Genomic DNA, 22,891 nt, shown 5'->3' with positions numbered 1-22,891 from the left:
AAGGAGCAAAGGAGACAAAAGGAAGATGAATGTGCATTTCCGGAGATACAAATGTCTTCATAAAGGAGCTCAGAAGTTGTACTCTTTTGAACTCCTGGCAGCTTCATCAGTCAGACAGCAGAACTCCACTTTCTCATTTCTTTTGCTCCACTTTTCAGGGCTGGAGAGTGCCATGCATTTGTCCCAACCTTTCACATCAGTTCTGGAAAAACATACACATTGATATGCCAGGAAGAGAAACTCCCACACTTCTGACATGTTTATGAATACATTTTTCTATCCGACCTGATCCCCTCCCTAACAGGCATCTTTGGAAAACTTTGACATTTTGTGACATCGGAAAATGTCAGTCACCTTATGGCTCTGATACTATGGGATGGGCAAGTGTGAGAGCTGTACTGCTAACATCATGGTTGTTCTGTATCTTCAAGATGACTCTGACATATAGCAACCCTCTCACAGGGTATTCCTAGGCAAAATTTCTACAGAGGAGGTTTGTCATTGCCATCCTTTAAGGCTCAGAGAGTTTGGCTTGGTCACAATCACCCAGTGGGTCTCCATGGCTCAGTGAGGATTTGAACCATGGTCTCCCAGAACCCTAGGTCCAACACTCAGACCACTACACCATGCTGGCAAAATGAAAAATGCAAAACTCCAATCCGTCAATAGCGGGTTGAAGAGAGACAATGGCTTCCTGGCACACTATATTATAACAATGGTTAACACCCCAGCCTCACTAGGATCCTCTTAGCCAGTTTATCCCATCTGTTTTCTGGTTCCTAGCCTGCACACACCACATCCTTGCACACTCATAGGAGGGTCATCCATCCACCCTGGCCTTATGCTACAACTTTCCTCCTGCCTTTGTCCCTCAGTGACCATAGTTAAAACTGAACAATTACTATGGCTAGTCACATAGCCTTATTATAAAGGTCCTTCCTGTGCACGAGTTCACTCCATCCATCTGAGGAAGTAGACCAAGTCTATGGAAAGCTTATGGCCCAACATCTTTCACACAGTTAGTCTCAAAGGTGCTACAAGATCCCTTTGCATGCAGAAACACACAGGGCACTGCAGCCTCACACACACAATCCTCCACTACTCCCTAAACTGCTTTTCTTTTTATTACAGTCCCTCTCAAAATGAGAACCAGAAATGAAACAATGTCATTTCCAGTTGATGTTTTGAGAAAGACTGCAGACAAAAGCAGAGGTATTTGGGTTGTGGATGGTTCATGGTGGAGGGCCTGGTATGAGAATGGATCCTTGGTCCCCATGCATTCGCCTACCTCTAGTGTAAAGTGTGAAGCCAGACCTACTCTGCTCAGGTCTTGCAAACCAAGGCGGCAGCCGTGGCTCCCTTCTCCTTGATCCATTCCTCCTGGAGGGCAGTCTTTCTCTTTTCTGACTGCTTTCCACTTGACCAAACATTGTCATCTTTTGCAGTGAGTCACATTGGCTGCATCTCCGCTGCACGAATAATGTAGTTTGACAATTCTATGGAATTCTCCAATTTTTTTATGAGCTATTCAGCCTTCTCTGTCAAAGTTTTGGTGCCACAACAAACTACAAATCCCCAAATTCCATAGCACTGACCCATGGCAGTGACAGTGATGTCAAACTGTATTAATAGCAATAGCAGCTTCATTTATAAACCGCTTCATACTGAACTAAGCAGTCTCTAAGTGGTTTTTTACAACTGTAAGCTAATTATTAATTCTGCAGTGCAAATGCCGCTGATGTCTCATATGTCCAAAACTTAACAGCCTTAGTTAATTCATTCCAACTTCCAGGGCAATATCAGGTTTGGTTTGCTCTTGGACCCTTTTATTTGTCTTTTTGGCAGTCCGTGGCATTTACTTTGTAGAAGAGGGAGTTATGGTTGGTTTAATGCACTAGGCTTTTAAACAACTGGTTGTACTCTCTTGTTTTAAAACTAAAAGAAAACAACTCTTCTGATGTTTGTAGTAAGTAATAAATAAATTTAAAAACCAGATCGTGCCAGGAGCAGTTTTTAAGGGCCTTCATCACTCGTGGTTGAGAGGCACGCTTAGCTCTAATTTGGAATTGCCTGGGTGCAGCCAGAGTTTGTGTACTCTTTCTTCTCTTTTTATGCTCCACTCTCAGTGAGTAATGGTGCCCTTCCTTGCAACGCTAAATTGGATTACTGCTGTAGTTGAGGCCAGCCATGATTCAGTGCTCAGCCTCAGCATTATTTCTTCCTCATCCTGCAAGCTGAACTGCTGATGAGGTGGGAATGTCGGCCCACTGTTGCTTAGAGAGTGCCCTCAACAGTGGGTTGGTCAAAAGCCTGCAGAAAAGATGTTGACTGGGGATGTTTACTGAGACCACACAACTAGCTTCCCAGTTAGTGCCACTCTATTCTACCTTGGTCGGAGCTCACCTGCAATGCAATGTCCAGTTGTGGGCACCACAATTCAAAAAGGGTGTTGAGAAGCTGGAGACAGTCCAGAGGAGGGCAACTAAAATGGTGAAGGGTCTGGAAATCAAGCCCTATGAGGAAAGACTTAGAAGGCTGAGTATGTTTAACCTGGAGAAGAGACAGTTAAGAAGTGATATGATAGCCCTGTTTAAGTATTTCAAGGGATGTCATATTGAGGAGGGAGCAAACTTGTTTTCTGCTGCTCCAGGGAATAGGACCCGGAAAAATGGATGCAAGCTGCAGGAAAAGGGATTCCTCCTCAACATTAGGAAGAACTTCCTTAGAGTAAGAGCTGTTGGACAGTGGAACACACTCCTTCCTTGGAGTCTAGTGGAGCCTTCCAGCTCTATGATTCTATGAAAATGTGTATACACATATAACCTGCTCTGTACTCCATTTCCCATGGGAGGAGGAGGAGGAGGAGGAAGATGAAGGCAGTAATTATCCTGGCCTATGCACTCCACTAAGAGAGAAGACAGAAGACAGAAGTCTCTCCTTCTTGGCACAAACAGAGCTGAGGACTGAAAGAGGGATCATTCCCTCCTTAGACCAGCCTACCTCTAAGCCTGGCATGGGCAGAGGATTGGCACTGAATACATTTTGTTTGCAAGTGATTTCTCTATGATAATGGAACACCAGAGGTTCCTACAGACTTAACTGTGGTTTCCCATATGACAAGATCTTGGATTAACAGAGGTATTCTGTGATGGGGAACCAAAAGTGAGCAATTATCTGACTGGGAATCTGAAGCCCAGGCATCATCTGGATTTGTTTCTGGCACTCACTGGGAACCCAGGTCTGTTTTTAGAGCACATTTGTGGAGACCATAGCATTTCTGCTTCCTTTGTATGACTGTGAAAGCTGGAAAGGAAGAAATAGGGCACTGAAGAACAGCTTTACAGGTACCGTGGACTGCTAAAAAGGCCAATGAATGGGCCTCAACTCTTCCCAGAAGCCAAGATGACTAAACTGAGACTGTTATACTTTAGCGATAGCATGAGAAGACATAACTCACTAGAAAAGAAATTAATGCTGGGGAAAGCAGAAGGCAGCAGGAAAAGAGGAAGACTGCATTGGAAGTGGATTGACTGAACTGAAGAAGCCACAACTGCCCTGAGTTTGCAAGAGCTGAGCGCATTTGATGACTAGAGGGCTCTTGAAGGTCTCTCTGGGCTGCTCCCAGAACAATCTAGCCTTGAATTCCCTCTGAATTCACCCCTTATTCTCTTTTTGCTGCAGGTTTTCGGTTCTCACAGCGTCCCACGCTGTCCCCGTTCATCACATGGCGCTTCTGCTGAGGTCAGAACAAAGTGCCCAACCACACTATCAATGCTGGGCACCTTCTTCTGGCCTTGGAGCAACTCACACCCAATTCATGCCCACAGTGGCATCACCAAGCTGCTTTCAGGGATAGCTACCACTGCTGCTGTGAAGAGAGAGCCAAAAACCTGCAGCAAAAGGTAAGTTGTCTAAATGCGGATGTGGGGGAGGAAGGCCAAAATTGGGTGTCTGTGTCATGAAGACAGTCTGGGCCCAATTTGGAGTTTTGACCAAAACAGTCCAGACCCAATTTAGGATTTTGATCAAATTTGACGAAGAGCCCTGGTGGCACAGTAGTTTAATGCCTGCACTGCAGCCACTTGCTCACAAACCACAAGCTTGTGAGTTCAATACCAGCCAGGGCTCAGGCTCAACTCACCTGGCATCCTTCTGAAATTGCCTAAATGAGTACCTGGATTGTTGGGGGCAATTAGCTTACACTTTGTAAACCACTTTAGGGAGTGTGTAAGTGCACTGATAAGCGGTATAAAAATGTACTTGCTATTGCTACTGCTAAATAGGATGTCCTGAGCCCAGAAATCACCTATATAGAAAATTCATAGGATCACCATAAGTAGAAGTCAACTTGATGGAAAATAAAAACAAACAAATGTAGAGAACAAGAAAGTCTAGCAGTCTTTGTTTTGGTAAGGTAGAGATGCACTTGAGAAAGAAGCTACACTAGTAGTTAAACATGGGCTCCACAAATGGAGGAATTACTATGGGGAAAGGAATTAATGCTCCTCCCTTGGTAATTAGCTTATTAAACACTCAGAATTACCCTCCCCCCAATCCTGTTCTTCAGTTCTGGACTTTTCATGGTGTGCAGCTGTTTGTTTGAGGGGCATGGATTTGTGGGTTGGCAGTGGAGTCAAACTGAGAGAAAGACGATAGCCTTGGAACCCAAGTTCAGCCTTACCAAGCCAAAGTAAACTGTTTCTTTGCCAAATGAGTTCTAGAAGGATTTTTAAATATAATTATTATTTCTCTATGGAGTTGTATTTTTGCTTTATTCATGCCCCAAGTGGGCCAGCGCTGCTCCTGGCTCCTGTGCTCTGCCAGTCAAGCCAGCCAACCCAAAGAAAGACGTATCTTTGCCACACAGAGACCACGTCTGGAGACTTTCTCACTCTGGGGCAGGGTGCAGGAGGCACATCTTCTCTAATATGTTGTGAGAGTTGGTGGGGAGGGGAAGGAAGGGGGGCAACCCAGCTGGAAGCAATTTCTGGGCATCTGAAGTGCATTTCCGTGTCATTCTCCTGCTCTGTTCGCCGTTGTGATTAAAGAGATGAATTATTGAAATCACCCAATTGGCTGCTCAAGGTTATTGCTTTCCAGAGCTGTTCTAACTGGCTTTTATTATGCAAATGCGTTGTTCTCTTATACACTATGTCCCCAGTCTTAAGCCTTTTGCTCTGATTGACTGTATGTCGCTTGCACCTTTAGAAAAGTTTGCATTGGCTTCGTCCCCTTATTAAAAAGCTGGCATCTCTAGCTACAGTTAGTTATTTGCAATTGGTTTCTGTGTCCTGTAGCAGATGGTTTGTTCACGATGTTCTAATGAAGAGTGAGTTCTTGCAGTCCAGCTCCTTCGGTTTTGCCAGATTATTTGAAGGACCATATTTCACATCATGCACCCTTTAGACCTCTACGGTCATCTGGAGAGGCCCTTTTCTTTGTCCCGCCACCTTCCCAGATTCATTTAATGGGAATGACAAAAAAGACCTTCTTGGTGGCTGCTCCCAGGCTTTGGAACACCCTCCATAGGGAGGTCAGGCTGGCCGCATCCTTACTCTCCTTCTGGCAGCAAGTCAAAACATCAGGGTTTTAAAAACTGACTGGGGTGGGATTCTTTTTAAACTTCTGCAATTCTCTTTTTAAAGTTTGCACAGGTTGAGCTTCCTTTATCCAGAATTCTGAAATTGAAAATATTCCAAAATCCAAAACTGCCCACCTTTGCTTTCTCTTGAGTCAAAGTACATAAACTTGACTTTAGGCACAAAATTATTAAAAATATTGTGCATAAAATTACCTTCAGGCTATGCGTGTAAGGGGTATATGAAAAATACATGTAATTTATGTTTAGACTTGGGTTCCATCTCCAAGATATCTTATTATGCACCTGTGAATATTCCAAAACTTGAAAAAATCCAAAATCCAAAACACTTCTGATTCCAAGGATTTCAGGTATGGGAGACTCAACCTGTAACAACTGAGCCCCTAAGTAACATTTGCTGGATTTTCTTCGTCAGTTGGTAAACCATTTGAAGATTGTGTTTCCACACCAGTTTCTCTATTCTGTCTGTGACTCCTTTCATGTATGGTAAAAATACCTTCCAGACGATTCCATGGCTGATGGTCTATATCCCCGTGGTTGATAACAGGGCTGGTGAATTGGGATGCAGCCACCTGACAAGGTGAGGCAACATTTATACAGAAGCAACAACAGAAATTGAACTCTGCAGATCCTCTGGGCTGGATGCATTCCCCCTCAGGGAAACAATGGAAAGGAGGATCCTAGGGTTTATATAGGGCAGAACCAAACAAAGGAAAGTGAACTGTGCAGGTGTGACCCATCTTCTGTTGTAACAGCTACGAGAACAATAAAACTAGGATGCTAAAAGAAAAGTTTACTTCCCTGTCTGTTCTTAGCCTTCAGTTCCTTGGGACAACCTTGAACATCTAAGCTAAAGAGAGACTATCAAGCACAAATGAAGCCTTTCTATGTCACTGGACCACTATTAACATTTTGGCCATGATGCTATCAAGGACTCTAAAACCCATCTGGGTGATGGCAGAGGGAGTATTGATTACAGAACCTGTATCTACGTCTTGCCATGAGCTGTCCTAAGTTCATGGTTCATGCAACCATTTTTCCTTCCACCTAACCTCTATACTGTCCTGAGCTGTACATGGACACAACCAAGTTGTTGAAGGACAGATTCTATTCACGTAATGCACAAGTGTAGACTGGCCCCTATTTGTACCTTGGGACCAGAATCCTTTGAATGTCTCTCAGCTACATATCTTGCTTTTGGCTGGCAAAATAAGGAGCAGGAGAAAAAGAGGGAGCAGCCAACAGCCAGCATGTCAGCGACAATACTGCTCTTTGACTTGGGAATCTTGCCAACCAAAAGCAAGTTGTGTAACTGAGAGACGGTCAAAGGATTCTGGTCCCAAGGCCCTCTTCAGATAGGCACAAACAGGGGCTAGTCTACACTCATGCATTGCATGGATAGCTGTGGCTTTTTGCACATTCACACCACTTTCCTGCACAGCCATTCACTCAAGACCACAAGGTTGCGAGTTCAAGACCAGCAAAAGGGCCCAAGCTCGACTTGCATCCTTCCGAGGTCGCTAAAATGAGTACCCAGACTGTTGGGGGCTAATTAGCTTACTTGCTAATTAGCTTACTTGCTGTTCACTGCTATGATCTTTGGAATAGCGGTATATAAATAAAACAAATTATTATTATTATTATTATTATTATTATTATTATTATATCTGCGCCTATTTTCCCTTGCTCTGCTGAAAATGTGAATCCATGCCATGCAGATGAATGGGCACATCCTTGTGAATACTCTTGGATACTCTGTAAAAGACTTCAAAACCTTTCTCTCCAGAGTTTAAAGTTTTTCATGCTCCTCCCCAAAAGCCCCAAACTCCTGCAAAACACATGTGAGCAGATCGCATTCTAATCAATTGTTATGAGGAGTATTTCAATCATGTAGAGAAGCCCTAGGACTAAGAGATGGCAGCACTGGGCCCTGCACTTGACAGATAGAATGAAGCTTCAAATATGAGAAGTCTGGTATTGATGATCCAGTTCCAAAAATGACAGCAGGGACCCTGAACTGAGGGGAAAACCCTAGTCTCTTTGGATGCTGGTTCAGCTTCATCCTGACAACCACAGAATTGGCTGAGATCACATCAGTTCATTCCAACTGATGTAGAATAAACTCCTGGAATAAATCTGGCCTTTGTGGATCCCAGCCTGGGGCACTGGGCCATGCCTCCTTTCTTCTAATACAGTACCAGCATTGGGAGAATTCCCAGGTTTTGCACAGGTTCCCCATCCCCTCTTTGTAGAAGGCTGAAATGCTTCTTCTGCAGCTTGTTAGCAGGTGGGAAAGAGTTCTAAGCTAAATACGCTAACATTTTTGGCATGGCTCCTTTTTGCCTTTAGCCCGGCCCACCACCACATGATTGGCTTAGAGCAGCAATTCCCAAGCTTTATTTTGGACTTCACCTCCCTGAATTCCTGTCTGTTGGCCAGGGTGGTTGGGGCTTCTGGGAGTTGAAGTCCAATAACCTGGAGGACCAATGTCTGGGAATCACTGCCTCAGACACTACTCACCGGCTCCTGGAAGTAGAGCTGGTAATCAAAGATAGGCTTCGATTCAAGCAACTTCATCACATCTATCTCAGGGTTTGCAGGTTTGAAGGGTGTATTTAGGCTGGCCACTGCCCTAAAAATGTCACAGAAAGAAATGAGAGAAGGGAGTGGGGTGAGGGGCAGGGTAGCTATATTTGTCCATTATGTTGCAACTGTCATCATCATCATCATCATCATCATCATCATCATCCTCCTTCCTCTCCTCCTGACATGTTTTTTTCAGAAGTTCTAAAAAAAATTTCATAGCAAAATTCATTTTTTTTAAAAACCCAGTGGGTCCTGGGGTTGGCATGCAGCTGACAGGTGGCATGTTGCCCACTCTTGCCCTAATCCAAGACTCTAACCACTAGTCAGGCTGAGTCTTTACAGGAAAGCCATGAACTAATGGAAAAATTAATAGATTAACTTACTTGACTCGCTCTGGGTAGAAGAGAGCCATGCTCCAAACAGTGGCCCCACCCCAGTCATGACCAATGAAAGTAGCCTGAGAGATGCCCTGGAGGGGGGGGGGAGAAAAAAATGAGGCCATGTTAACACAACATTTACAGCACTCTATACATAAATGTTAATAAAAATAACAACAACAACAACAACAACATTTCAGAAGCTTGTCCTATAAGCACAAGGTATTACTCCACAGAACCCATCTTGAAAGTGGTGGCTGGACATTCAATAGACGGAACAGAGCAGAAGCATCGCACTTAGTGTGGAAAGGAAGAAAAGGAAAGTGAGTCTCGGATGAGGGGTGTAATTCTTTCCTAATTTTATTCTTGAAGGGGGCAACAAGTAATTTTGATAATTTTCTCCCTGCTGTGAGAAAGGTGCCTCACCAACTACCTCCAGGTTGTTAAGGAAAAAAGCCCAGTTTGGCCACCAAAATGGAAATCATAAGAAAACTGGAGGCTGGTGAAAATAAAAACAACAGCCCAGGATGTATTTTGGAAAATGCTTTCAAGCAGTATTCAGAAAATTTGCAATGTTTTTATTTAGTTACACAAGGCTTACCAGACCTGGCTATTTCATTTCACACATGCAATTGTTTGTTTTGTTTTGCTGAAACATGTTGATCTGCTCTTCTTGTTTTGTGATACAGGAACCTATCCCTATTCTATCCATGTTATTTCTGCCTCTGATACAGATTGAGTATCCCGTATCTGAAATTCCAAAATCCAAAGTACTCCAAAATCCAAAACCTTTTGAGCCACAATGTAAATAGCATAGTATATACCTGTACTGTATTTGCAGGGATGGAGAGAGACACAGCTGGAAAGAGATGCAGCTGGAGAGAGACTCAAGGATCTGTGAAATGGCACAAATTCACACTTTCCACGGTTTCACGGAACCTTAGTCTCTCTCCAGCCTCATTATGTTTCATAGAATCATTATGTTTTATTGTTTCTATGGAAACACAGGTATTACAAAATCCAAAAAAATCCAAAATATGGAACACTTCTGGTGCCAAGCATTTTGGATAAGACATATTCTTCCTGCAGTAAATCTTCTGTTAAAGAAGTAATGTCTAGAAACACATCTACAGTCAGCCCTCCACATTTGCAGCTTTAACTTTTGCAGATTTGCAGTTTTGATTAATATGTTCTCTCTAGGGATCTCTAGTTCCTCCAGCGCAACTCTGCCAGACGTTGACCATACAGTCACGATGAAGGGCCTAGAGGTTCCTAGGGAAAACACTTCTCTAGGCATTTGTAGGTCCTCCAACATGTTTCTATGGTCAACTTCCAGTGGATATTGACTACAGAGTTGCACTGAAGGACCCAGAGATTCCTAGATACAGTAGGTATAATCTCAGGTAAAAAAATTCTTGGTTTTTTTTTTTATTTGCCGTTTTTCCACTTTCACGGGAGTCTTGCGCTCCTAATCCCAGGGAATGTGGTGGGCCCACTGTATGTTGCTGAGCCTGGAAACGTTCCTTTTTTATGTGACAGCTCACAAAGCCATAAATCATCCTTGGATTTTGGTATCCATGGGGTGTCCCGGAACAAAACCCAGCGGATACCAAGGACCCACCGTATCTGAACATGGACAAGACCATAATCCTGAGTTCCAACGGCAAGGAACATTTCCTGAAAAAATGAACCTTCTCTGAGTTTCGGGCAACAATACTGGCACAGTGTCACTCCGAGCTGGAAGGGAACACCCAGAGCCAAGTTATCTTGAAAAGGAAGGAGATGAGAAGAAAAAGAAATTAAGGTGCCAATTCCAAGCATCCAGGTCCACACTTAGCTTGAAAGCACCGTTCTTTCTTTTAAGTGCCATCTGTTTGCACAAGATATGGCTTTGCTCTCAACTCACCCTCCACCAACCTCTTTCCTTGTCTGTTCCAAAAGGCCAAGGCAAGATCCCATGACAGCCTTGCTGGAGTTTTCTTCCAAATACTAAATCAGTCCCAGCTGCTGCTGGGAAGAGGTAGGATATTTTTGAGCTGGGCAGCCAAGGCGACTAGCCAAGAGCAACCCTCTGCAAGAGGGCAAACTCTTGGCTGGTGTTGCCTTTGGAGAATAGCTCTCTTTACCCAGTGGTGCCAAGATGGCAGACCACAGCTCCCCTCCAAAACCTACTAAGGCATGAACAATCAAGCATTCTTCATCAATGGAAGAGATGCTGGCAATGCTTGTCCTCCACATTTCTCTAGCCAAGGTAGTCATTCCACCATAGAAATATAGGAAGTTCAGGATGGAAAGGAGATTTGTAATTATTCATTCTCAGATTGAAAATCTGATCCTGTCGGGAAGAATAACAGACCAGCGAGAATTCAGCACAGTTTTCTTCTCTTATTCAACCTCCCAAAGTGTTGCTCAAGAAAAAAGGAAGACCACAGCACAGGTAGATTTATTGCATCGAGGAAGTCGCAGCCCTTAGTTTGCAAGACTTAAGCAGGGCTGTTATTAATAGGGTCTCTTGGAGGTCCATTATTATTATTATTATTATTATTATTATTAACCTTTATTTATAAAGCACTGTAAATTTACACAGCGCTGTACATACAATCTTTTTAATCGGATGGTTCCCTGCCCTCAGGCTTACAATCTAAAAAGACACGACACAGAAGGAGAAGGGAAAGGTGGTGGGGAAGGGGCCTCACTAGTAGGATAATACATATAAAATACATAGCAATACAGGAAATAAAACAGACAACAAAAGAACATCAAATAGCAAGTGACAATTATGCAATGCCTGGGAACGCTTCTCTGAACAGGATGGTCTTCAGCTCCGTTTTGAAGCTGGTTAAAGAACTGATGGCCCTTGTGTCTCACGGGGGAAGAAGGTTCCAGGAGTGAGGGGCAGCGAGTGAAAAGGGGTGAATCCGGGATGGGGCAGAGGAAATCATGGGCTGGGACAGCAGACCTTGGCCTGTTACAGACAGCCAAAATAAAGCTGCTTCGAGTCACAGTGGAGGTATGGTGTTTCAATGATGCATGCGTCCTAAGAGTCCAGAAGTCGCACCAAAGCCACACTCCATCCCTAAGGACTGGAGCGTGGCTTTGGTGTGGCTTCTGGACTCTTAGGACGCATGCATCATTGAAACACCATACCTCCACTGTGACTCGAAGCAGCTTTATTTTGGCTGTCTGTAACAGGCCCTTGACTACCAGAACGGAGGGCCCTAGTTGGAAGGTGAGGAGAAAGAAGGTCTGATAAGTAAGGAGGGGCCAGCCCATGGAGGGCTTTAAACATCGACAGCAGGAGCTTGTACTGAATACGGAAAGGGAGGGGGAGCCAGTGAAGGGATGCCAACACAGGAGAGATGTGGTCAGAGCGGTGGGTGGCAGTGATAATGCGTGCAGCTGAATGCTGGCCAGAGATTAAAGGATGGAAGTGAGAAAGAGGAAGCCCAGCCAGGAGGACGTTACAGTAATCAAGTCGTGAGACCACTAGGGCATGGACCAGGATCTTGGCAGAAGAGGCGGAGAGATAAGGTCGGATTTTGGCAATATTGTACAAAAAGAATCTACAAGCCTTGGCTGTGGTCTGGATCTGAGGGATACACGACAGAGAAGAGTCAAAGATAAAACCAAGACTGCGGGCTTGCTGGACTGGTTGAATAGAAATGTTGTCCACAGAGCCAGAAAAGGAGTGTTGAAGGGTAGACTTAGGAGGAAAGAGAAGAAGCTCCGTCTTGGACATGTTGAGCTTCAAACGCCGATGGCGCATCCACTGCGAGACAGCTGTGAGACAAGACGAAACTTGCTGTTCAAGCCTTGGAGAAAGGTCAGGGGTGGAAAGATACAGCTGGGTGTCATTGGCATACAGATGGTAGGAAAAACCAAAAGAGCTAATGAGTTTACCTAAGGACAGTGTGTAGAGAGAAAACAGAAGGGGACCCAGAACAGAGCCCTGGGGAACTCCAACAGATAAGGAAACAGAGGATGAAACCACTGCAAAAGATCTGCCAGACAAATAAGATCTAAACCAGTCGAGAACAGAGTCTGAGAACCCAAGGTCAGAGAGTATGTCAATTAGGAGACAGTGATCAACGGTGTCAAAGGCTGCAGACAAATTGAGAAGGATGAGAACAGAGTAAAGACCATTAGCCTTGGCCTGTAAAAGGTCATTCGAGATCTTGGTGAGCGCTGTCTCTGTAGAATGCCTTGGGTGGAAACCAGACTGAAAGGGATCAAGAATGGAGTTGGCTTCGAGAAACTCGAGACAGCGAGAATAAACAACCCGTTCCAAAACTTTAGAAAGAAAGGGAAGAAGAGAAATCGGACGATAGCTAGACAAAGAGAAGGGGTCAAGAGAAGTTTTTTTCAGAATTGGGGAAATGAGAGCGTGTTTGAAGTCCAATGGGAAGGAGCCTGGAGAGAGAGAGAGAGAGATTGAAGATATGAAGAAGCGAGGGCAGAAAAGAGGGAGCTACAGAAATTAGAAGACGAGTAGGAATTGGATCAAGAGAACAGGTTGCAGGTTTGCAAGAGTTCAGAAGTGTAGATAGTTCATCCAAAGAAGCAGGGGGAAACACAGAAAATTTGTTAGGCGAGGGCAATAGAAGATTATGAGCAGAAGAAGAATCGGGAGGGACTATCTCAGAGCGAATAGTGGTAATCTTTGAGATGAAATAGTTCGCAAAGTCATTAGGAGAGAATGGTGAAGAGACAGGAGGAGAGGGAGGTTTAAGCAAAGAGTTGAAGGTGGAGAACAAACGCTGCGGGCGCCTCTCATTGGCGGAGTCACCGTAAGTTGAAGGCAGCCTGATGGCAATTAGCAACAACCTGATCCCCTATCAGCCAGCAACATTTCCCCTCTGCAGTGATTGAAACAGATAAATGCACACTATTGTCTTCCGAAATGCAGTTTTTTGCTAGCATTATGTGCACGCATTAGCAAAGGAAGCACACTAACCCAGGAACTAGGAGACGGGCTTGATGCTTTAGCCATTCGCGCTTTGGCAGGGGAGGCCAAGATTCAGAACTCTTGCAAAGAACAAAATGCTTTGTGCCTTTGGAGTGCTGTACAAAGGTCCTGCCAAACTTATTCCTGGACTGTGCTGTGGGACCAGTGACCGATGCTTCATGCAACTCCAAATACTTTACCCGTCATGCCAAGTTTGCAGCATCAAGCATGCTGTCAGTGTGACAGCTTCCATTGGCTCACAGCTGTGGCAATTCTGGGGTCTCACTCTTGCTCCCTGCTTCTGCCTCATCAGCAGCCATGGACTCAGCCAGGCCTGGCATAGCAAATTCCACTTGATTAACTACGCTCCTTTGGTGAGCAGTTTTGTCTAAAACCACACACCGGTAAGTGAGACGCTGTGGCTGGCTTCTGCTGAGGCAGCAAGAAAAAGGCCAAAGGCTTGTTGTAGGAAGAGGCAGCTTGGGAAAGAGAGGCTGCAGTAAAAACAAGCTAAGAAGGATCAGCATTGGTAATGATGGTGATGAGGCAATCCCAGAATCAAAGAAATAGAGAAGAAAAAGACTACTGAGACCTACAAATTGAGATCCAGCACCTTTGGGCAAAGAAAACAAGTGTGGTTCCAGTTGTGTGCTTGGTGCTCTGGAAGCTCTGGACCGACAGAACATAAGAGTGAAGGCACCATACAAGGATCACAAGAGCGCAACTGCCAAAAAATGGTATTGCTTGTCATCCCACATTGTCCAATGGTATCTCGTCTGGCTCCTAGAATTTTGGGTAGAACTTTGAGTTACCGATGATCCAAAACTCTAGTTGCTAACTCTTGGTAGACTGTGAAACTGGTATATAATGAAATAGTAAGGGTTTTGGCATCTCTGGGTAAAACGAAACACACACGGCTTCAGTGGTAAGATGTGTACTGGGAGCAATTCCAAGCAGACTGACATAACGGCTGAAGGCAATGGCCATAAGACAGGATCACCAAAACACAATTACAAAAAGTCGTACTATTTGGAACAGGATGCATTAAGTGACAATACCTCACCTGTTCCTAGTTTCTTGTATAGAACTTAAGTCAACGATGATCCAAAACTCCAGACAGTAACACCTGGTAGACTTTGAAACCAACAGTGAGGGTGAGGATGATGGCAACTCGGTGTTATTGCCTGTACATTAGGACCATCAACTACAGCCTTCCCAGACCTCGCTTTCCAATGCCTCACTCTTTCAACACTTGCAAATTAGACAAGTTCCATTAATTCTACAGACGTTCTACTCTTTCATCAGTTTATCTTGCGTACGAAGCTCACTTGGGACTGCTTGCACACCCTTTTGTGTTTGCATGTATGTGTATGTGTGTTTTGTATGTGTGTTAATGAAGCTTTTGCTCATATTCACAAGTGATATGTAGTGTGTTGTTTACAATTTTTGTAACATGCAATACCACAAATGCTGGATGGGCATCTGTCGGGGATGCTTTGATTTAGATTTCCTGCATGGCAGGGGGTTGGACTGGATGGCCCTTGCAGTCCCTTCCAACTCTACGATTCTATGACTTCAGCTTTACATTTTTAGACAGCTATTCAACAGTGGAATATACTAACTTAGAAGTTCTTTAAACAGAGGTTGGGTGAACAACTTTCAGGACTGCTTTGTGTGTTTGGAAAAGTTACTTTTTGGGATGACAACTCCCAGAATCCCCATGACTATGCCGACTAGAGGATTCTGGGAACTAACATCCAAAAAAGGAACAGTGCTCTGCAACATTTACAATCCAAAGTGCAAAGTTCTTTGAAAAAAATGTACTTAAAATATTTAACATCTTACCGTTCCAAATACACCTTGGGATAAAAATCCACACTTTTAATCATTAAACACCAACAACCTTAACTGAGTAACCTTAACAATTATTTACATTTGCATTATTTTAATCTGCTATTAAAGCCTTTCAGAAGGTTTCAGATGGTGACAGTTCATAGAATCATAGAATCATAGAATCATAGAATCGTAGAGTTGGAAGAGACCACTGGGGCCATCCAGTCCAACCCCCTGCCATGCAGGAAATCCAAATCAAAACATTTCTGACAGATGGCCATCCAGCCTCTGTTTAAAGACCTCCAAGGAAGGAGACTCTATCACCTTCCAAAGAAGTGCATTCCACTGTCGAACAGCCCTCACTGTCAGGAAGTTCCTCCTAATGTTCAGGTGGAATCTCTTTTCCTGTAGCTTGCATCCATTGTTCCGGGTTCTGTTGGAGCAGCAGAAAACAAGCTTGTTCCCTCCTCAATATGACATCCCTTCAAATATTTAAACAGGGCTATCATGTCACCTCTCCAGGCTAAACAGGCTAAACAGGCCATTAAAGTTAAAGTGGTGTCAAATTGCATTCATTCTGCAGTGCGGTGGCAGCCTAGGCTGGCCTCTTCCCTGCTCGCCTTCCACCAGATTCTTTTTGTCCAAGCAGACTTTTAATGTGTAATTGCTTGCAGAGAAGTCTCTTATGACATGGGAGTGTTTTATTTTAAACTTTTGTATGGTTTTAATGATTTTACACTATTTATAATCTATTAATTTAATGTGATGGTTTTAACTTGTGTTTGGAATTTTAATGTTCACGTTTTTGAGCCGATTCGTTTGTCAGCCACCTTGGGTCCCACTCCGGGGGGCGGGATATGAATAAAATTTAATGAATTCATTAATTAGGATTTAAGGTTCTCTAAAGCTGGTAAGAAACACACATCCCTGCATACATCCAAATCCTTCCCACCCTGGATTTTTGAGGCACGAACATAAAGAAGTGGAATTCACGCAGCAGAGGACATGGTCCGCAGAGAAGGCAGAGTCCAATTCATACTCTGCTGCAATAAGTCCTGCCTGTGTATTTAAAGGAACACAAGGGCACTGGATCAGCCCCCCGAGATGCAATGCCTACATTTAATTAAGAGTGGAAAAGGCATTTGCAAACATCTGAGAAGAGAGGGAGAGGGATTTGTAGAGCCCTCTCTGGGAATGGAACAAACAAGCCAGATTAATTAGTAGGCTAATTAGGAAAAGGCAAACAGCAAGATTCTTTTCTTTGCAAGCAAGGCACAAACATACGTTTATCCAGCCATGCAAGCCATTGACTCCCCTTGAGCACAGCGGCGGGAAATGTGTGGCCTTTGCCTGGGCCAAGGCTGTGTTTGTGACCCTCAATCCACTCTGCTCCTCAGACCACCTTGTCTGTCTCCCCTTAAATGTGAATTACACCTCATCATTTAGCATAGGCTGGAGATCTTCTGTAAATTGTCAACAAATCGACTTCGATATGGTGACACCCATGAATGAGAGACCCCTAAGTCACCCTATCCACAAAAGCCCTGCTCAGGTCTTGCAAGTTCAGCACTGCCATGGCTTCCTTGATAAGAGTCTCTCTATCCATCTAAAATGTAGTCTTTCTCTTTTTCTGTTGCCTTCTACCTTGCCAGGACTAGCAAGTCACATCTTCTCAAGGTGTGGCCAAGGTACGACAGCCTCAGTTGAGTCATCTAGGGAGAGTTCAGGCTTGATTTGTTCTAGGACCCATTCATTTGTCTTTTTAGCTGTCCATGAGATCCAGCACCACATTTCAAAGGAGTTGATTTTCCTTCTATGCGCAGTCCAGCTTTCACACTCACACATAGAAATTGGAAATCTGATGAAATGTATGATTCTGACTTTGGTACTTAATGAGAAACGGAAGAAAGGGGGAGCAGCAGTATAAAATGGAAACCATTACACAAGGGTGAAAAGCACCAGACTGTAGAGGTGAACAAAGTATGACAAGTCTAACGAAGTGAGATTCCTCTGTTATATGTATGCAATGGGGTGAAATATATGGGGTTAATACTGTTTATTTCACATGCTTTCTATACATGTTATTGATATGTGTGTGACTGTGTCTTCTTGTACTAGCTGGTTACTGCGTATATTGTAATGTCCTATCTGTTATGTCTTTATTCTTGTCAATATATCATTTCCAATTCATTAGACTGGTCACACTTGGTATTTAATTACACATCTTTACACAAGTGTTGTTGTGTGCTGTCAAGTCATTCCCAACTTGTGGCAACTCTTAAGGTGAACCTACCATGGGGTTTTCTGGGGCTGAGAATGTGTGACTCACCCAAGGTCACCCAATGGGTTTTCATGGCCGAGTCTAACTTCAGCTTTCAATGATATATCTTTGCATGTCAGGATCTTGTCTAGTTCCTTCACAGCTGAAGGAACTGAAGGAAGACTTGCCCTTCCAAGTGTAATACCAAAAAGAAAGAAAGAAAGAAAGAAAGAAAGAAAAAGTCATATCTCAAAACTGGAAGTGGACTCTTAGCTATTGTGTTATTTTTTGGAGGAGAGTATTTTTGCAGAATGTGTGGTTGCTGGAAGCAGATAACTGCCCCTAGACTAAGATGACAAGACACCCTCCTTTTCCAGGACATGTCCTACATTTCAGCCCTCGTCATTTTGCGCATGACTAAGAAGCATGAATTTACATCTACATTAGTGATTTTAGTTTTTATGTGGTCATGTCTTACATTTTTCTTGATCGTCTTACATTTTGCAGTGCCTTGTCCTCCTTTGCCTATCCTGGGCTGCTGAAGACTCTGTGCAATATTTTAAATAAACGGTGGGAAATTGCTTTCGGTACCTTGCATTTCATTGAAATGGCAGAATATGTATATTTCAAAAGAGAATGTTTACTATGAGTAGAGGATGATTCATTTCTCTGATTCGGAGTCATGGTACTTAACCTTTCTGCCTAATTGTTGCTGGGCGGCAGATGGCACGGGGGACATTTCATCAGCAAGCAAATTAAATGAAAGGGGGCCTTCCATGTGAGCAGGTTGCACACACCAATTTTCATCGCCAACGTTGACAGAGAACCTACATGTTCAAAGCCTTGCCCTCCAAAGTTAATTAAATGTAAATGTAAATGTAAAGCTGTCTCTTGCCAGGGCACAGAGAGAGGTAGAGAAGCAAGGAAGAGGAAGGGATCTATGATTGAAGAAGGGATTTCCCTCCTTCTGCAAGGGAAGAATGAATGGAAGAGTGTCTTATATTCATAGATTTGCTCTGAGAATGCCAGTTATTCATTCTTCCTCTCTTATCATCTTCTTATTCCCTTTTCCATCTTATCTGCACACTGCCAAACACTTGATTTTTTTGGGAAATGGGGGGAGCACAGAAAGGAATTAGGGGGCACTTCCCTGCCAAGTTTGGGCTTTTTCCTTCATGTTTCCAGGCAGGCAAGGTGCTTACTGATCCCATTCAAACCCTGGAAGCCCACCAAGCCATTTCAAAAAGCAGACAAACAGTTGTTCCAACACCAAAGAATGGCAGGTTACGTTGCTATCGATTGGACAAATAAAGCCCATCAGAATTGGGGTCGGAGGTGGAGAACAAAGGCTCCTCAGAACTCTTCTTCATGTTCGCTGTGGAGGAAATTTAAATCAACACAACAAAGCCAAGAAGAGGGAGTGGGTGAGGGAGACGCTAGTCTGTGTGTGTTGTTGTGGGGCCGCACATGCCCAGAACAGTGGCAACACAGCGGGAAAGGAATCCGACCAACAGAGATGCAGAGAAAGAGAACAGCAAAGCAATAATGAGGAAAACCTGACATTGGAGTCGCTGCAAATTTTAAGTGGACAAGAAAAGCTCAAAGTTACATCCTCTGGACCTATATCAACTATGGAGGAGGAAATCGTGTGAAAGGGATCTAGGGGTCCTAGTAGAGCACAGGTTGAACATGAAAACAGTGTGATGCGGCAGCTAATAAGGCCAAGGCCGCATCAATATGAGTATAGTGTCTAACATGGGAAGTAACATTACCATTGTATTCTGCCTTGGTCAGGCCTCCCCTGGAATACTGTGTCCAGTTGTGGGCCCCAAAATTCAAAAAGGATGTTGAGAAGCTGGAGCGTGTCCAGAGGGCGGCCACCAAAATGGTGAAGGGCCTGGAAACCATGCCCTATGAGGAAAGACTTAGGGAGCTGGGTATGTTTAGCCTGGAAAAGAGACAGTTAAGAGGTGATATGATAGTCCTATTTAAGTATTTGAAGGGGTGTCACATTGAGCATGGGGCAAGTTTGTTTTTCTGCTGCTCCAGAGACTAGAACATGGAGTAATGGATGGAAGCTACAGGAAAAGAGATTCTATCTCAACATTAGGAAGAACCTCTTAACAACAAGAACTGTTTGGCAGTGGAGCAGACTCCCTCTGAGTTTGGTGGAGTGTCCTTCTTTCGAGGCCTTTAAAGCGAGGCTGGATGGCCATCTGTCAGGGATGCTTTAATTGTGAGTGGCAAGGGGTTGAACTGGATGGCTCTTGGGTCTCTACCAACTCTATGATTCTATGAAATGTGGTCTCAAGGTTATTACAGTGTTATTATTTTCTAAGAGCCAACATGGTGTAGTGATTTGAGCAATGGACCACATTTCTGGAGAATAGGGTTTCAAATCCCCACTCGGCCATGGAAACCCACTGCGTGACATTGGGCAAGTTACACTCTCTCAGTCTCATAGAGGGGCAAAGGCAAATCCCCTCTAACAAATCTTTGCCAAGAAAATTCCATGATAGGGAATCTAAGGTTCACCACAAGTGGTAAACAAGTTGAAGGCACAACAACAACAAGGTTATTTTCATACACCCCTACCCTTCCATGCTCCCCATGTCCTGTCCCACACAAAGAGGATCAATCACTTCTCCTAGGAGCATCCAAGAACAGAAGCTCATTTTTTACATAGTTTATAAGTTTCCCTCTGCACTGTATCATAGTTTTTAAAACCAGAAGTGGACGTGTGAAATCGAAGACTTTCACGGCCAGCATCCATATTTTCTTGAGCGTTTTTTGGGCTATGAGGCCATATTCTAGAAGAGTTTGCTCCTGATGTTTTGCCAGCAGCTGTGCCTGGCATCTTGAGAGAATGCTGGCATGGAATAGAGTGGGGTATATATACTGATGGTTGAATGATTTACATTTTAATCTGTGTATTGTTCTGCAATTGAATGGCAAGTGGACATTTTTGCTGCTTGGTTGTTGATTTTTTTTGGGGGGTAATTTTTAGAAGTTCACATGGGCCCCCAGGGGGTCCAAGTAACATTAAACTATCCCCCAGACCCACCATTGTTGCCCATGCCTGAAATGTGGCATTCAAATCAGAATGGATCTGAGAGCTTTTATCTGCAAAGGGCTACAAGGTGATCTACACTTCCTTCTTCTGGCCCAGACTTGCTCTGCATTTTCTCTCAACATCAATTTGGTTGATTTCATTGCCCCAGCTGCTTTAAAACAAAACAAAAAACAGGGAGAGTTCTTAGCAGGACGGACATTTGGGAGAAACTACGTCAATGGCCCAGGCTCTTTTTCTCTGCTCCAGAGGTCAGTGTGCGCTTCAACAGAAAAATCACCAAGGAACCATGCCACCATCTTGATCTATTGAGTCTTAGTGTGGATCATCTTAAATCTCCTGTTTTGCCACACCTGGCAAGACTCTGAGTGCTAGGGATACCAGGTCCTGTAAGAGCATGACAAAGGAAGCCGAGTAAGACTGATAAATATTGAAGAAAGGGCGGCCGATGGGTGACAGATGGCACCTGAGGCTGTTTTTTTTTGGGCCACAGGGCCCTAACACCCCCACAAAAGTTACTGGAGAGATGGTTAAGAGGTGATATGATAGCCCTGTACAAGTATTTGAGGGATGTCATACTGAGGATGGAGCAAGCTTGTTTTCGGCTGCGCCAGAAACGAGAACACTTAACAGTGGATGCAAGTTACAGTAAAAGAGATTCCAGCTCAACATTAGGAGGAACTTCCCGACAGTAAGGGCTCTTCAACGGTGGAACACACTCCCTCAGAGTGTAGTGGAGTCTCCTTTCTTGGAGGTCTTTAAAAAGAGGCTGGATGGCCATCTGTCGGGGATGCTTTGATTGTGAGTTCCTGCATGGCAGAATGGGGTTGGACTGGATGGTCCTTGTAGTCTCTTCTAACTGTAGGATTCTATCACATCTTTTTCAGGGGTTGGGAGGTGCTGCTCTCATGGATCACTGCAAGGCCAATGAGGGTCCTAAACCCACAATAATTAATGAAATCGTAGAGTTGGAAGAAACCCCAAAGGTCAACCCCCTTCTGCCATGCAGGAACTCACAATTAGAGCACTCTCTGTGACTGATGGCCATCCAGCCTCTGCTTAAAAACTTCCAAAGAAGGAGACTCCACCACCCTCCAAGGGAGTGGGTTCAACTGTTGAAATGGCTCTTACTGTCAAGAGATTCTTCTTAATGTTGAGGTAGAATCCGTTTTCCTGTAGTTTGCATCTATTACTCTATGACTTAGATTCTGAAGCAGCAGGAAACAAGCTTGCCCCAGCCTCAATAATGACATCCTTTCAGATATTTAAACATGGCTACTGTGTCACCCCTTAACCCTATCTTCTCCAGGCTAAACATCCCCAGCTCCCTAAGTCTCTCTTCATAAGGAATGGCTTCGAGACCCTTCACCATTTTAGTCTTCCTCCATTGGACATGCTCCAGCTTCTCAACATCCCTTTTTGAATTTTGGTGGCCAGAACTGCACCCAGTATTTTTCAAAGTGAGGTCTGAACAAAGCAGCATAGGGTGGCACTTTTATTTCCCTTGATCTAGACTCTATACTCCTATTTATGCAGCCTAGGATCGTATTGGAAAATCAAGGTCATTGCATGAATTAAACATCTCAAAGCACTGGAATAGTTCATTTGTTTTTGTTAATTCCATTACTGCCATCTCCCCTTATGACACTGTTGCTTAATCTAATGCTGTTTTGGAGTCTTTGCTCTGCAGACTGCTGAAGTTCACTCTTCTAAACAAATTATTTTAGAGAGGCTGTGCTAGCAAATCTCATTCTTCAGAAGGCACAGAGCAGGTACTGACCTTAGCAAGGAGGTGAGACAACAGATGACAACAAACTGTTTCCAGAGGCACCAGGTCCAAGGCAGGTAGGGGCAAGACAGAGAGAGAAAATGAGAAACAGAGAGAAGAAAAATGGAGGGCATTAATGATGTGTCTGTTTAGCCTGGAGAAGAGAAGATTGAGGGGCAATTTTATTATTATTATTATTTATGGTATTTATGAAAGCCATCTTCAAATATCTGAAGGACTCTCAGGTGGAAGACAGAGTGAGATGCATCTTCTGCTGTTTCAGAGAGTAGAACTCCAATCAATGCATTCAAATGACAAGAAGAGAGATTCAACAAAACACAAGGAAGAACTTATGGAAGGAAACTGCAGTTCTACAATGGAATGGAATCCCTTGCAAGATGGTGGAATCTCCTCCTTCAGAGATTTTTAAGCATTTAGGGGTTACCTAAATAT

General features: G+C 43.9%; 1 protein-coding gene across 2 annotated transcripts in view; it reads right to left on the bottom strand.

Annotated features, from left to right (window-relative positions):
• Positions 1-22,891, bottom strand: part of LOC149310331 (bifunctional epoxide hydrolase 2-like) — a 97,771-nt gene that overhangs the window by 28,865 nt on the left and 46,015 nt on the right. For both annotated transcript variants that reach the window (XM_089528737.1, XM_089528738.1), the window contains 2 exons: positions 8,569-8,654; positions 8,120-8,231 (listed from right to left, as the gene is read on the bottom strand). In XM_089528737.1, the coding sequence (XP_089384863.1) occupies positions 8,120-8,231; positions 8,569-8,654 (198 nt within the window). The remainder of the gene's footprint in view (positions 1-8,119; positions 8,232-8,568; positions 8,655-22,891) is intronic.

The sequence above is a fragment of the Sceloporus occidentalis genome, unplaced genomic scaffold (assembly GCF_023333645.1).
Source record: "Sceloporus occidentalis isolate IW3139 unplaced genomic scaffold, rSceOcc1.0.p SCAF_6, whole genome shotgun sequence".
Classification (NCBI taxonomy): domain Eukaryota; kingdom Metazoa; phylum Chordata; class Lepidosauria; order Squamata; family Phrynosomatidae; genus Sceloporus; species Sceloporus occidentalis.
Note: the sequence above shows the minus strand (reverse complement) of the source record. Positions and strands in the feature narration are given on the sequence as shown.